General features: G+C 35.6%; 1 protein-coding gene across 1 annotated transcript in view; it reads left to right on the top strand.

Moving 5' to 3' along the window:
• The first annotated feature begins 602 nt into the window (after positions 1-602).
• The window catches only part of LOC107592796 (potassium channel subfamily K member 2-like), a 21,149-nt gene continuing 6,744 nt past the window's right edge, over positions 603-15,007 (top strand). The window contains exons 1-3 of the mRNA XM_016282360.1: positions 603-959; positions 2,594-2,904; positions 8,871-8,988. Coding sequence (XP_016137846.1) covers position 959; positions 2,594-2,904; positions 8,871-8,988 — 430 coding nt within the window. The 5' untranslated portion in view covers positions 603-958. The remainder of the gene's footprint in view (positions 960-2,593; positions 2,905-8,870; positions 8,989-15,007) is intronic.

Raw genomic sequence — 15,007 nt, 5'->3', positions numbered from 1 at the left:
CAGTAAAATTGTAATAGCCATGTTTTTTTTCTTTGGCGTAGCCTACTGACTACCATTTTTATAACAACAGTTTTACTGCAAATGCCATGGTTAAACTACGGGTAGTGTTAATTTGGGTTAGTTACCATGGCTTAACTAGTAACCATGTTTTTTTTTGTTTTTTTTTGTAGTAAAACCATGGTTAATTTTCGTAGTGTAGTCCGATTCTCAAAACACTTTCATTCAAACCAATTTCTGAAATAGGCTAATCAGACACTTAGGCTACTTAACCACAAGTTTAGTTTGGTCATTTCTGCCTCAAAACGAACCAACTGTTGCTGTGTCATGTTAGCTGAAGACTGATTAGTAGGCTAAGTGTCGACTAGTTGTGTTGGGTTTATCTGCTTTGTTGAGAACTGAATTGAGCTTCGCAACAATCTGAGGGTCTTTTTCAAACCTCAAAAGTACTGGAGTCTTTCGGAAGAATCGGAACCAGAATAGTTCATTTCCTCGCGATTCCTTAATTCCCATATTTCTGACTGACATGAGACGTGACCTGCGGCAATGGAGTGACGCGCATGAAATCGTGAAACCTGCCCACAGTCCGTGAACACAACCCACGGAGAGCGCGAGCGCCTTGTGAGCGTGGAGACGGACAGTGAGCGCGCTCATGATGAGAAGAACAGCCAGTCCAATTATCCGTGTGCCTTCAGTGGACACTCCCTTCTCACTTCAGTGCTTACTCAAACACGAAATCCAGCGCTGGATTCCAAGATACTGCTCGCGTGGAGATTTAAAACTGGACAGAGGCATGATTGTCCAGAAGAGAAGACGGAGGGATGAGAGTGCGTTTGGTGCCATGATTAACATCCAGTTTCTGCTTGTGTGCTCCTGAGAAGAACGAAAAGACAAGAAGTCAAGTGGTCTAGCACTCAAGACAGCTGATGAGGAGCAGCAGGAAGAAGAGATCTGTCAAAGTAGTAAGTGCGCAATGTTTGATTGCATAGTTGAATTGTTTATCATGTGTTGCATAGTAAATTTGGCATGGTACTTAACCCATTTAAGCCTGAATTATTTTTGCGGGACATCGATATGATCATGCTTTAATTCTACTTGAAATGTGAACATAATTGGTAACCTATCAACAGAATTAGTTCTTTTTAAATAGTCCTTTCTCCACATCGTTTGGCATATATTCTGAACAGAACAAGATCTTGCTAATTATAGATATTTGTTCAAGACAAAGTTAATGCAAATTCTAAAATCAAGGTGTTTTCTAAAACAAAGTAATACAATGATAAATATGAATAAAGTAATAGCTGGAATTCAGTATCTTTGAAAGCAGATAAAGTAAAACAGTGTTGCAATACACTTGCTGCAATGGTGATGGCTATTAGATAGCATTGTGCAGGGTCTGAACCTGTAACCTTTCAGTGACCAGCTTAGATTATGTATCACAGCGCCACACCACCCACACCACTTTGACATGTTTCCAGATTTGTAGGAGGAATATTGCTGGAATCACATCTATCAGTTTTGCAGTACAGTACAGCCTCTTCTGCTTACACTGGGACCCATCAAAAATAATAAATAAAATCTTTAATGCAATATAAAGGATTGTCTTACAATTACAAATATCACCTTTCAGATTCAGTGTAAAACAAAATATTATGCATATGGTTTTAAGATATAGGCTTGGCAATTCTGTTATAAAATGGGAACAAAAACATTTAAAAACAAACACCAAAGAGAAGTGATTTAAATGGATCTGCATGGGTTAGTTTTTTTTTTTGATATCCTCTGGAAAAGAATGAAAAAGTGGACATGCTCTGCTGGAGCCCCCTGGGGCTTCAATAACTAACAGATCATTAATAAGCATTGAGGTCTGAATTATGCACAGAGGGAAAATCTGCAGCTCTAAATTAGTGCTAAAACTTGTGTTGCCTTGCATAACATACTTCCACACACTGCATACTGGATACTAGCGAGGAGAACATTACGTCCACCATCACTGGCTTGCTAGAGAGGCTTTTCACACTTGGCTGAAACACTGCAGAAGTCAGTAGTGAAAGAAACGAATTAAAATCCTCACAGATGAAAGGCCAGGTTCACTTCTTATATGATGTTCTTGTATAAAAATCCAGCCTAAAGTCAATTGTAAATGCTTGTGATTAGAAATAATAAGTCGAATGTTTGAACATATATCATAAACACAATGTTCCCAGTGTACAAATTCCAAATACTCAATGATTCAGAATAATAACAAGATAAATCTAAGTCCATAATCTGAATCATATTCATCAGTTTTAAAACCCTGCAGCTGTCTGTGCTTTTCATAGCTGCTATTATTTATTAATGTCTCCATGTAAAAAACATGAATGTGTTTTCGTTCATGTACAAACCCACATGGAAAAATTATATTATAAATATCTATAAACAAAGCAGAACTCTTTAATTTGAAATACAAATAGCTATAGAATTACTAAAGATTCATCAGCAGTCGTTTCTTTAAAATTACAGCTGTCTTTTATAACCCATCTCTCTCTCTCTCTCTCTCTCTCTCTCTCTCTCTTCTCGCTCTGTCTTGCCCTCTCTCTCCTTTTGTTCACCCCAGTGGCTGCACCTGATCTTTTAGATCCTAAATCAGTCACACGCAACACCAAACCACGGCTGTCGTTCTCCTCCAAGCCCATTGTATATAACTCGGGGGATGATTGTGATACCATAACCACCGTAATGAAGTGGAAAACAGTAGTGGCGATCTTCCTGCTGGTTGTTCTGTACCTGATCATCGGAGCCACGGTGTTCAAAGCCCTGGAACAGCCCCAGGAGAGCTCGCAGAAGTACCTCATCGTGCAAGAGAAAATTAACTTCCTTTCAAGGCATACCTGTGTCAACGTCTCTGAACTGGAGGACCTGGTCAAGGTACAAACTCCAATTATTTACCTGTGTGCTTGAAATTAGAATTCAAAGTATCTGTTTGTATAGGTAAAAATAGCCTTCTGGATATTGATTCAAAGCATATAGTGGTTTTGTCTGCAGGATGTTGGGTGAATAGACTAATCTTTGCCAAAATCAATAATGACAGCTCGGGAAGTTGGCAGAAACAGTCTGTAATCTGATTAATTGGAGCCAGCAAACACTAATTGGACATAAATTGTTCTGTGCATGTTGTTCTGTTTCTGAAGTATGATGCCATTTTTTTTCTTCAAAATTCTAAGATTGTTATGCCGAAATCATAAACATTTCAGACTAATTTGATCTGTATTCATGTAATATTCATAGGCTTATAACTATATACACTTTATCTGCTCTCCAAATTGGGGTTGCTGGCAGTCGGGTCTGTTATAATCTTCTTTTAAATGAGTTTTAGTGAGTTCACTTAACACTAGTTTACCTGTGGGGAAATGAAATATGCTCTTGACATTACATCACTAATTAGCTCCGATTTATTTCTGAAGTCTGTGGTATTTACCTTTGTGCAAGAAGTAGATTGAATATAAAGTGACATTATATAAGTGCAGAGTTTATTGTCTGCTGCAAAATGTACTAAATTAGTCTAGCTGCAATTTAAAGGTCTTGGATGATTGTGTGAGCTTGGTTTCCATCGACATGGACAAAAACACCAGAATGTGAATCAATCAAATGTCTTAAATGTGCATTAAATCATAAGCACTTAAGATGGAAGTGCTGCTTTATTCATAATATGTTTTTTGGGACATGTACTGTAAATAAATAATTTTAATAATAAGTTATAAGTTCAAATTTAATTTGCAACTTGGCTAGGTTGATGTTATATTTAAAAAATATTTCTTTATACGATTTGCGTACTTCTAGTGCAGTTGTAGTGTGTTGTGACGTGTTAAAGTAACATCCTATCCTATTCCTGCTGTTCCAGCCCATAATTCTACATTTTCCAACCCCTCCCCCTTGCCCTTACATTAAATTACATCCCAACACACTGCGTTCACCTACTTCCCATCTCTTGATTATTGGTGTTACGACGCTCACGTTCACACACCTCTAAACAAATGTTCATTCCTGCCAAGTTGCTTTGCTGCCAGCAGCCCAAGTCCAGTGGTGATTGTGCCGACACTTGGAAGGTGTTCACAAACAGGAAAACCTCCCCACGGAATGAATGGCCTCTCTTTGCCTCTCACTTTTGGCTGAGCTCTCGTGCAGCCAGCTGGGAGCAGATGGGATACACTCAGGGCTCTTACAGCATATCTGCTATACGGCATGTAGGCCAGGAGAACCTGCACACTCATGTACAGATGTTTTTGACAGTGTTTACATTTCTCATTCACTGCTTAGTGAAAGTGTGCCCAGTTTTTTATTTGTTATTTTTTTGGCTACAGATTTCTAGGCTAGTGAGAAAATATGGCTGGAATATGGACTAGGTCAGTATGGCCAACACCTGATATACCCACTACAGAATTAAAATAGATATAGTTACTTAAAGGGCTTGAATGTGTTGCAGTAACCTAATGTGACATAAATAAAGAAATGAGAAATATTTCCTTTTTTGGCCTGTTAGTGCTTCAGCACTGTTAGTGCTTATTTAATCACCCCTATTAAAAAGTAATATATTTAAAATACATTTATTTCATACTATGTATAGTTCAAATATATTAATATATTTACTGACATATCACTCGAGACTTACTGATATAAAAATTATAATTAAACTTTATTTGGAGTACTACTTGTGCGCAATGCACATTTCTTAATATTAAGCCTAAAATGGGTTTTAATATCACTATAGACCAATTCAGAGTAGACGTCACAGTTACGTCACTTGCAGCTGCGCGCGCATAGTGGTTGCAGAAAAACACTGGGAACAAGTGGAGGTAAATTGGTAAAATCCATGGAATAAAAGAAAAAAATATTTTTTGTGCCTTTTGATGTCAAGATCGTAATGCAAATAATTGTTATAGAATACTGTCGTCAAAGACGCCATTTGAAGCTAAACGCAGACGTTTAAATGGACATACTATGGATGAAAACTGCTATGATTACTCTACTTTTAAAGCATAAATTTTATTTAAACAATAGATCTACATAATATTCACGTATGCTGCTCATAGGGGACGTATTGTATACCTCTTAAACCTTACTATTAACATTTTTACATAACATTTATTTATTTTATCTCACAATTCAGACTTTTTTTCTCGCAAATGCAAGTTTATTTCTCCTAATTCGGACTTTATAACTCGACTTAACTCAAAAATTGTGAGTTTGTCAAATCTGAGGGAAAAAGCCAGAAGAGCCGAGGGGAAAAGAGAGAATGACGAGTTGTTTTTCCTTATTAGAATTATGAGATATAATCTCGGAATTGCGAGAATAAAGTCAGAATTTTGAAATATAAAATCTAATTTACCTTTTTTTAATTCTTTTATTCCATACACAAAAACTGACACTTGAAAACTGTAATTGTCTGCCTCCAGATAGGCTCCGCCCACAAAAAATGTCATCCCTGTTTCGGATCTGTAAGACTATCCCACTCTCTAACGTCAATTTCGTTGAATAACAGTGCTTATCGCTGGGTGACAAGCTCTTGTAATATGCGGAGAACATTTTGAAAATGACATCTAATCAATATAATTTATAATCTTTTTAAACCTAACTATTTTGTACCGTATCCGTGAAATTCTCTAGCCGTAAATGCTATCTCTCCCAGGTTTTCTGCAACCATGATGCGCGTGCATCCTGAATGTTTACAAACCTGTAATTGGTCTATTGATGAGGATTGTATGATCTTTGGTTAATATCGGTATTTAAAGGGATAGTTCACCCAAAAATGAACCCCCCAGGGCATCCAAGATGTAGGTGACTTTGTTTCTTCAGTAGAACACAAACCAAGATTTTTAAGTCAAACCGTTGCAGTTTGTCAGTCTTATAATCATTGACTATGGGCATCCAAGATGTAGGTGACTTTGTTTCTTCAGTAGAACACAAACCAAGATTTTTAAGTCAAACCGTTGCAGTCTGTCAGTCTTATAATCATTGACCATTGACTACTAATTGAGATTGTAGATAGAGTGTCAATGGTCCATCTGAGAGATAGGTGGCGGTAATGCACTTATAAGTCTGCGATCCGCCGTAAAGCAAGAAGAAGAAGAAGACGCGTCAGGCGCCGGCTGTTGAACGCACTCAGTATGCGCTGTGGACAGTTCGGACATTGAGGTAAAAAACTATATAAATACTGTTCAGTTTCTTGCACAGACCGATTGTTTCATGTCTTTACACATCAGTGTATCGTCACGAGCCGCAGGGTTTAATTTGGTTTTGTTTGTGTATGTTTTTTTTACTCTCAAAGCCGTGATTCCCATCCACTTGCATTATAAGACTGACAACATAAAATTTTAATTTTGGGGTGAACTATCCCTTTAAATGCAATATATTTAAAGTGTACATGAAGTATACTTGCAATAGGTCCACTTTAGCACAGTCAAATATACTTCAGGATATCTTTAGTTGGACTTCAGCACTACATCTGCACAATTAAAGTGCATTAAGCACAAAATTCGTTTTAATCAGATTTTAAGTATACCAGTTTAGTATACCAAAAGTACAATTGCAGGGTATTTTATTAAATACATAATTATGTAAATGTATTTGTAGTACACTTAGCTTGAAACAAATGTACTTCGAATACATTTAAGTATATTTATTTTTCACTAGGGACCTTATTGCAATGTTGATGTTGTATACTAGTGGTACATTGTTGACTGTTTTTAATGGATTACACATTTTAATTTTAATCATTTAATAGCAACTTTATAACTTCCAACTTTATAACTTTATTTTTGCAATGCAATTTGTTGTTTGGATATTAATTGCAATTTTATTTTTAATGTTTGCAGTGCCATTTTTGTTATCTGGACAATATTACTTATACTCATAATTGCATCTTTATTTTTCAGTTTTGCAATGCAGTTTACCATTATTTTAAAATCTCCTTATTACAACTTTATTTTCAATCTTTGCAGTGCCATTTTTTTTTATTTTGTTATCTGGACATTATATTTTGTAATTGCAACTTTATTTTTCAATTTTCAGTTTTACATTATTTGGACATTATCTCATCATTTAAACTTTTTCTATGCATTCTCTTTGCGGTGCAGTTTTTCAATTATCTGGACATTAGGTATCATAATTGCAACTTTATTTTTTAAATTTTGCAATGTAATGTTCAAATCATTTTCAATGTTCCATAATTTGGTTACATTCCATAACTGCAACTTTATTTTTAATCTTAGCAGTGCATTTATTTTTAATTTTTGTCATTAAAATTAAATTTTTGTCATTTTTGTCATGTCATGCAATTTACCATTATTTGAACATTAATTTGATTGTAATTGCAACTTAATTTTTTTTACATTTTCCATTATTTCAACATACATATTGTAATTGCAACTTTTTTTACATTTTGCAGTATCGTTTTCTGTTATTTGGACATTATATCTCGCAATAGTGACGAGATGACTATAATACATTCTTGCCTCATGTACATGTACAAGTCATGTATAATAATTGAAAGAGATATAGTGAGTGAGCTGTGACGAGCCATTTAGGTATGCGTGGTTGACTCTTAACTTTTATAAAGAATATCTCTTTGGATTTGAGACTTTAGTCTTTGCAACTTTACAGATCTTCTTTATGCACCAAGACCTTGTAACACTCCAAAGAGAAAGGAAAACTTGAAATCGCATCATATGACCCCTTTAAGGACCATGGACAGCTCCCCTTTTTGTCCTTCACTTAGTTTAGTTTCTAAATTATGCATACTTATGAAATGCACATATGCTATATATATATATATATATATAACACCTACAGCAAAGTTTTTGTCTTCCACTAACTTTTTGAGTAATTTGAGTTTTTAAAGTTTTAATTTAAAATTACACTTAGTTTAGTTTCTAAATTATGCATACTTATGAAATGCACATATGCTATATATATATATATATATATATATATATATAACACCTACAGCAAAGTTTTGGTCTTCCACTAACTTTTTGAGTAATTTTAGTTTTTAAAGTTTTAATTTAAAATGACTTTTTTTTAAACAAATCTCTTTAATTAGCCATGCATTCCCTAAGTTTAGAATCAATCCCAGCTACTACTAAGTCACTTTAGGTCTTCAGGAAACACAATGATCAGAGAAGGAGGAATATCAATCTCAATTACACCATCATCCTTTCTTTAAAAAAAAAAAGCACAGTCTGAAACACAAGAACTACAAGAGGTATAATATTATCCCTGCTGCACAAACACAGGTGCACACATTCAATAAGGCAGCCATTTACTATAACGGATTTGACAGTGAATGAAATTACAGATCAAATTTTGTCTTAACTCCCAGCTGACTCGCTAATGTGTGATGTAAAATCCAGAGATGCTGTGGAAGACTGATAAAGAACAGATCCGTGTCTTTGTTTGAGGCTCTGAATGTAGGCAGTTGGAGCCAGTCATCCTGTTCATTCAGAGACACACAGTCTGCTGTAGATCTAAACATGTTACACACAATCACAGCTGGGCTTTGGCTCTGTTAAATATGATTCAGCCTTGGTAAATGGAAAATATTGCTGTCACTTTATAAATAAACATGTCTTGTATTCATGTAATGCTTTACCTGCTGAGCATTTGTCATTATTTGCTCACCTTCATGTCAATCTGACCCTGCAATATTTTCTTTCTTTTGTGAAACATGATTGGGGGAGAAACTAGGCAGAACGTCTCCTTTTGTGTTTCACAAAGAAAGAAAATACAGAGTCGGTATAACAGGGTAAGGGAGTAAATGATGACTTTTTATTTTTGGGTGATCTGTTGCTTAGTTCTAATTTTTGGAGATTATTCTTGACCTGTTTTCTCATCCACAGCAAGTGGTGTTTGCTATCCGGGCCGGGGTCAATCCCTCGGGTCACCCCTCCAATGAGAGCAGCATCTGGGACCTCAGCAGCTCCTTCTTCTTCGCAGGTACTGTCATCACCACTATAGGTGAGTAACAGCTGTACTCATTATGAATTAAAAAATATCTTTATAAATATTTTCAATTATAGTTGCTGCAATAATTATTCGTGAAATGTGTAAATTACAGCATTCTATTTAGGAATGTCAGTCAGCTTGTTTTAGAAAGAAGCCTATTATGCTCACTAAAGCATTTATTTGGTCAAAAATACAATAAAAACAGTAATGTTGTGAAATAATCTTAAAATTTTAATTAACAGGGTTTTTTTCTATTTTAATATATTTTAAGATGTAATTTATTCCTGTGATGGCAAAGTTGAATTTTCAGTCTTCAGTGTCACATGATCCTTCAGAAATAACTTTAATGTACTGATTTGGTACTCAAAAACGTTTCTTTGATGAATAAAAGTTCAAAAGAACAACATTTATTTTGAAATAGAAATCTTTTGTAACATTCTAAATGCCTTTACTGTTATTTTCTATTAATTTAATGCATTCTGACTAAAAAAAACATAATTTCTTTCTTTCAAAAAAAATATATTTCTGACCCATATGACTATTTCTTCAGCAGAACACAAAAGAATAATAATAATTTTGGGTGAACTGCTTTAACCGCTAAAATTAGTTGTTTACATTTTAATATAAATTCTATCAATTGTAATAATTGCAGTTAAAATATCAAGGGTAATTATCAACAAGGAAATAATGTTTGTTATAATAGTGTAGCTCTTGGGGAAGTCGTGGCCTAAAGTAACCCAAAGGTTGTGGGTTCGAGTCTTGTACCGGCAGGGATTGTAGGTGGGGGGAGTGAATGTACAGTGCTCTCTCCCACCTTCAATACCACGACTGAGGTGCCCTTGAGCAAGGCACCGAACCCCCAACTGCTCCCCGGGCGCCGCAGCATAAATGGCTGCCCACTGCTCCGGGTGTGTGTTCACGGTGTGTGTGTGTTTACTGCTGTGTGTGTGCACTTTGGATGGGATAAATGCAGAACACTAATTCCAAGTATGGGTCACCATACTTGGCCACGTCACGTCACTTCACTTCACTTCACTCTGACTAATTTATGGTCATGTTGGGTTATTTGTCTACACACGCAACATATTATAGATTCATTTCTCAGTAAATAATCAGCAGCTGCATTTTTCACTTTGACTTCATCACTAAGGATGTGTAGGAAATTGTGTTAACATTATTTAATAAGCTTGATTAATGAACCTTAACTAATCCGTTGGACATCTTTGACCGTTCTTAAATACATGTGTACGGCACCTTTGAAACTTGCTGGAACCGAGCCAAGTAGTGGATTAAAGACCAAGCCCCCCTTCATCAATCCCCTCAGTGTCCCTCTTAGGTTGTGAAGTATGAAGTGCAATTAATGAACCGAGCGGGTCTGATAGCTTGACCTTTTATACGCCGATGAAAGAGGCCAAGGTCTTGGAGCTGCCTCCCATCACATCAGATCTTTTGTGTATAAATGTTCAAAAGTCTGGGGTCACTAAGATTTTTTTGTTTAAAGAAATTATTTTATTCAGCAAGGATACAATTAATTGATCACAAGCGACAGTAAAGTCTTATAATGTTGCAGAAGATTTCTATTGTCTTTTGAACTTTCTATTCATCAAAGAACCTTAAACAACAAATGTCACGGTTTTCACAAGATATTAAGATGCACAACTGTTTTCAACATTGATAATAATAAGAAACATTTCTTGCATGTCAAATCAGCATATTAGAAGGATTTCTAAAGAATCATGTGACACTCAAGACTGGAGTAATGGTGGCTGTTAAAACAGAGTTATATTATTTTGTTAATGTTGTTTTTATTATTTATTTTGCATGAATCAACACCATCCATCATCTTTTATTTGTGTTTGTGTCACCCAGGGAAGTCATTCACAGGCTTGGCCTTCAAAGCTTTAACTGTTAATTTATTAACTTTTTGTCACCTACATGATGGCAAAATGGCATTTATTGTCATTTGAATGAAGACCTGTCAACTCCCCCTGTCCACCCCAATCAGCATAGGCGCGCACTCACACAAGCACACACACACTTTGGAGTGTCCTTATGCGGTCATATGTTGGTGAGGGCATCGCATTCAGTAATACTCCGGCATCAGCACATGAGTGCCGAGCATTTGCCAGTGTCGCAGCCCTCACAAGACACACTTATGTGCTCATTAAGCTCATTCAGACACTGCTGTTACATCAGGTTTGCATCAGTCATCCAGTAAGTAGTGCTGCTTCACTAATGAGGGTGGCATGACATTTTTTGCTCCTTGTGTCAAACTGACTTGTTTTGTGCTCAAAGTCAGCACATGACGGACTGAGATATCTGGCAGTTTATTGCTGAAGGCAGATCTTATTCTGCTTTTTTAACTCATAATTTCAGTCATTTAGGTGTTATGATTCGTGAACGAGTTGCTGGTTGGTTTAGGTTAGGGATTCTTAACTACTTTTTTCTGAGTACTTTACTTTTTGAGGACTTTTGTACCTTAATGTACTTTTATTTGTTATTATCATTATTATTATTATTATTCAAAAAAGGCTGAAATTATTAAAGTAGTAAGAGACAGTCAAGTAAAAAAAATTATGGTTCATAAATTCCTTCAAGAGGACTGGCTGGAGAACAAATATGACTTCACAACCTCAGTTATCAAATATATTTTTGAAAAATATTATTATGTTTTTAAGTGTTATATTTTTAAAGGCAATTGTTTACAAATTTGGGTAACCGAGGAAGAACTGGAGGATCTGCTGAAGACTGCACCTTTGACAGTATAAACTATCATAGTACAAATTTACTTTATATCTGTCCTTTTGCGTAAGAAATACATTTATTGAAAAGGAGAAAATATTTGTATCTGTAGTCCTACTATTCCTTTAAAGCAGTGTTTCTCAACCCTGGTCCTGGGCGCCCCCCAACACTGCACATTTTGTGTGTCTCCCTAATCAAACACACCTGATTCAACTCATTAGCTCATTAAAAGAAACTCCAGGACCTGAAATGGGTGTCAGATAAGGGAGATATACAAAATGTGCAGCGTTGGGGGGCGCTCAGGACCAGGGTTGAGAAACACTGCTTTAAGGGCTTAACAAAGGCTTTTTTTTCCTTCAGGGTTATTGAAACCAGTAGTTCAGATTTGTACTTGATTTTCCATCTCTCTCTCTCTTTTAGCAATAATTTTTCACATTTCCAAAAGAAAAAAAAACATGTTAGGTTCCATAAATTATATAAGTATATTTGAGTTTGCAAGACATAAAGACACATGTACACTACTATTCAGAAGTGTGGTTGGCAAAAAATAAAAAAAACAGGGTTGAGAAACACTGCTTTAAGGGCTTAACAAAGGCTTTTTTTTCCTTCAGGGTTATTGAAACCAGTAGTTCAGATTTGTACATGATTTTCCATCTCTCTCTCTCTTTTAGCAATAATTTTTCACATTTCCAAAAGAAAAAAAAAACATGTTAGGTTCCATAAATTATATAAGTATATTTGAGTTTGCAAGACATAAAGACACATGTACACTACTATTCAGAAGTGTGGTTGGCAAAAAATAAAAAAATTAATTAATGACATTTTCAAATGCTTTTTTCAATAAGGATGCATTAAATGCTATAAAATTACATTAGAATATTACAGAGGAGTTCTATTTTAAATAAACCCTGTTATTCTGAACTTTCTAAAGAATCTTGAAAAAGAAACACTTCCACTCTTTCCACATTTAGCACATTTTCAATTAACATGAAGATGTAGAAATGTTTCTTGAGCACTAAATCAACTTATTACAATGATTCTGTAGGGGGGGAAATCAGCTTTGCCATCACAGAAAAAAAGTGAAATATATTAAGAAAAATATTTAAAAAAAAATATATATATATATATAAAACACTGTTTGCTTGTATGCAGCTTCAGTGGTTAGCTTTTACGAGCACAACAGACTTAATAAATGAAACACATCGGTAAAGCAGGGAGATTGAGAGCATAGTCCATTTTTCTTTGAAGGTTAGGTTTTAATCATCGATTTCTCTCAATGTGCAAGACACATAGGCATAAAACTGTTAGATATGACACAATCACTGCTGGTTTATTTTTGGAAAACTTTAATCAGGCAGAGCAGCTATTTCATTTAAATCAATTGGAGTGCTGCAAAAAATTATTTGCATTGCACCGGCCGCCACTTTGGGTTCTTATCTAGGGTCTCTGACATATTATCCATTATTACATGTTGTTTGCTTCTATTTAAGGTCAGGAAATTAGATTTTATCTGAATAATGATGAGTTTGCTCACAGTATTGTTTGCATCAGGAGAAAATAGAAATACTGAACACATTAACACACGTTATAAATTTTTACTGCTGAGAAACTTAAATCCTTATAGTTAATCAGCCGGAACAAGTGAGATATTTTTATCCAGCCATGAACATGTGGATAATTTTTCCAAAAGACTATGTGTAAAGACATTACAGTTATTCGTCTCCATTGTGCCATGTGTAATTAAGGTTGTCTCACAGAGAGCCAATTTTTATGGCTCTTTCAAGGTTTTTTGATTTCATTAGATTTCAAAGAGGACAGATTGCATGAGGAGTGATTGAGCCCAGTTAATGAACTTCAAGGAAAATGGAGACATAATTGGATGGAGGCTCTTGCGGAAATGCCCCCCACTGCTGCCCTTCACTCAGGGTGGTTCTGTCCAGTGGCTTAGCTTTTTGCTCTTGTAATTGCTTAAATTCCTGCTGTAGTACAACCACAACTACTGGTATTCTCATGGTCTCTGACTCTCCCATTGTAAAACTGTCTTGCAAAACCATTAAGTCACCTTTATTTTTATAGTGCTTTATACAAGCGCGATCAGTTATGGAAACTCAACTATGGAGACAGACCAGATTCTGCTATAAAACTACTCTAAAAGACAATAGGGTCATTCTTTTACTCAAGTCAGTTCAGTTTTGGTTCAGTTCAGATCAATAACAGTGTGAAGTTCATCAAATTTAAACAAGTTTAATTCAGCTATAAGTATTTCTAAAGAGTCCCAATCATAGTTTCCTAAAAAAAAAATTTTTTTCAACCAGCACTAGCAGCTTGTAGTCTCACAGTTTTAAAGGAATATTTTTTGTACAAATTAATCTAAATCCACAGAAGCTGTGGAACATTGTTGATTAAAGGGGTCATATGATGCGATTTCAAGTTTTTCTTTCTCTTTGGAGTGTTACAAGCTGATTGTGCATAGATAAGATCCCTGAAGTTGCAAAGACTAAAGTCTCAAATCCAAAGAGATATTCTTTATCAAAGTTAAGACTCTGCCACGCCCCCCTAAAACGGCTCAAGTATTTGCTATTGACTGTTCAAATGCAGAGTTTTGCGCATCGTGTGTGTGTGTGTGTGTGCGCGAGAGAGAGAGCGAGAGAGAGCGCGCGCGCGAGAGAGAGAGAGAGAGAGAGAGAAACAGAGGGGGTCACGTCACAAACACATACCAGCTTCATCACTGTGTCTGTCACGCGACTCTGTTCCCCTTTCGGGCTTGAACTGATGGTAAAACTAATGATTATGATTATAATAATTATTTACTGTCTTTACATTTATTTTGAAAGATGAAACTCGCGATTATGGTAAGGGGCGTTACATTTCCGACGAGTGCTTGCGGTGTTCGGCCAATCACAATGCACTGAGTCAGCTGGCCAATCAGAGCAGACTGCGCTTGTCGGAAGGAGGGACTTTGTAGAAAACGAAGCGTTTGAGAGAGGCGGGGCATAGATGACCTACAATAATGTACAGTATTTGAAAAAGAATGTGTTTTTTGAACATTAAAGCATGCCAACATATTATACATATATATACACCAAATACACAAAATAATGATCTTTTATCAAAAATGATCTTTAAAAAGCATCATATGACCCCTTTAAGACAAAAAATAATTTTCACTCTTTCTCTCTCATTTTCATTTAAAGGGGTCCTATTATGCTTTTTCACTTTTTAAATTTTAGTCAGTGTGTAGTGTGTATGTTTGGGCATTAAAAAGATCTAGAAAGTTACAAATCTCAAA

Source organism: Sinocyclocheilus grahami, unplaced genomic scaffold (genome assembly GCF_001515645.1).
Source record: "Sinocyclocheilus grahami isolate Dianchi unplaced genomic scaffold, SAMN03320097.WGS_v1.1 scaffold158.1, whole genome shotgun sequence".
NCBI classification, from domain to species: Eukaryota; Metazoa; Chordata; class Actinopteri; order Cypriniformes; family Cyprinidae; genus Sinocyclocheilus; species Sinocyclocheilus grahami.
Note: the sequence above shows the minus strand (reverse complement) of the source record. Positions and strands in the feature narration are given on the sequence as shown.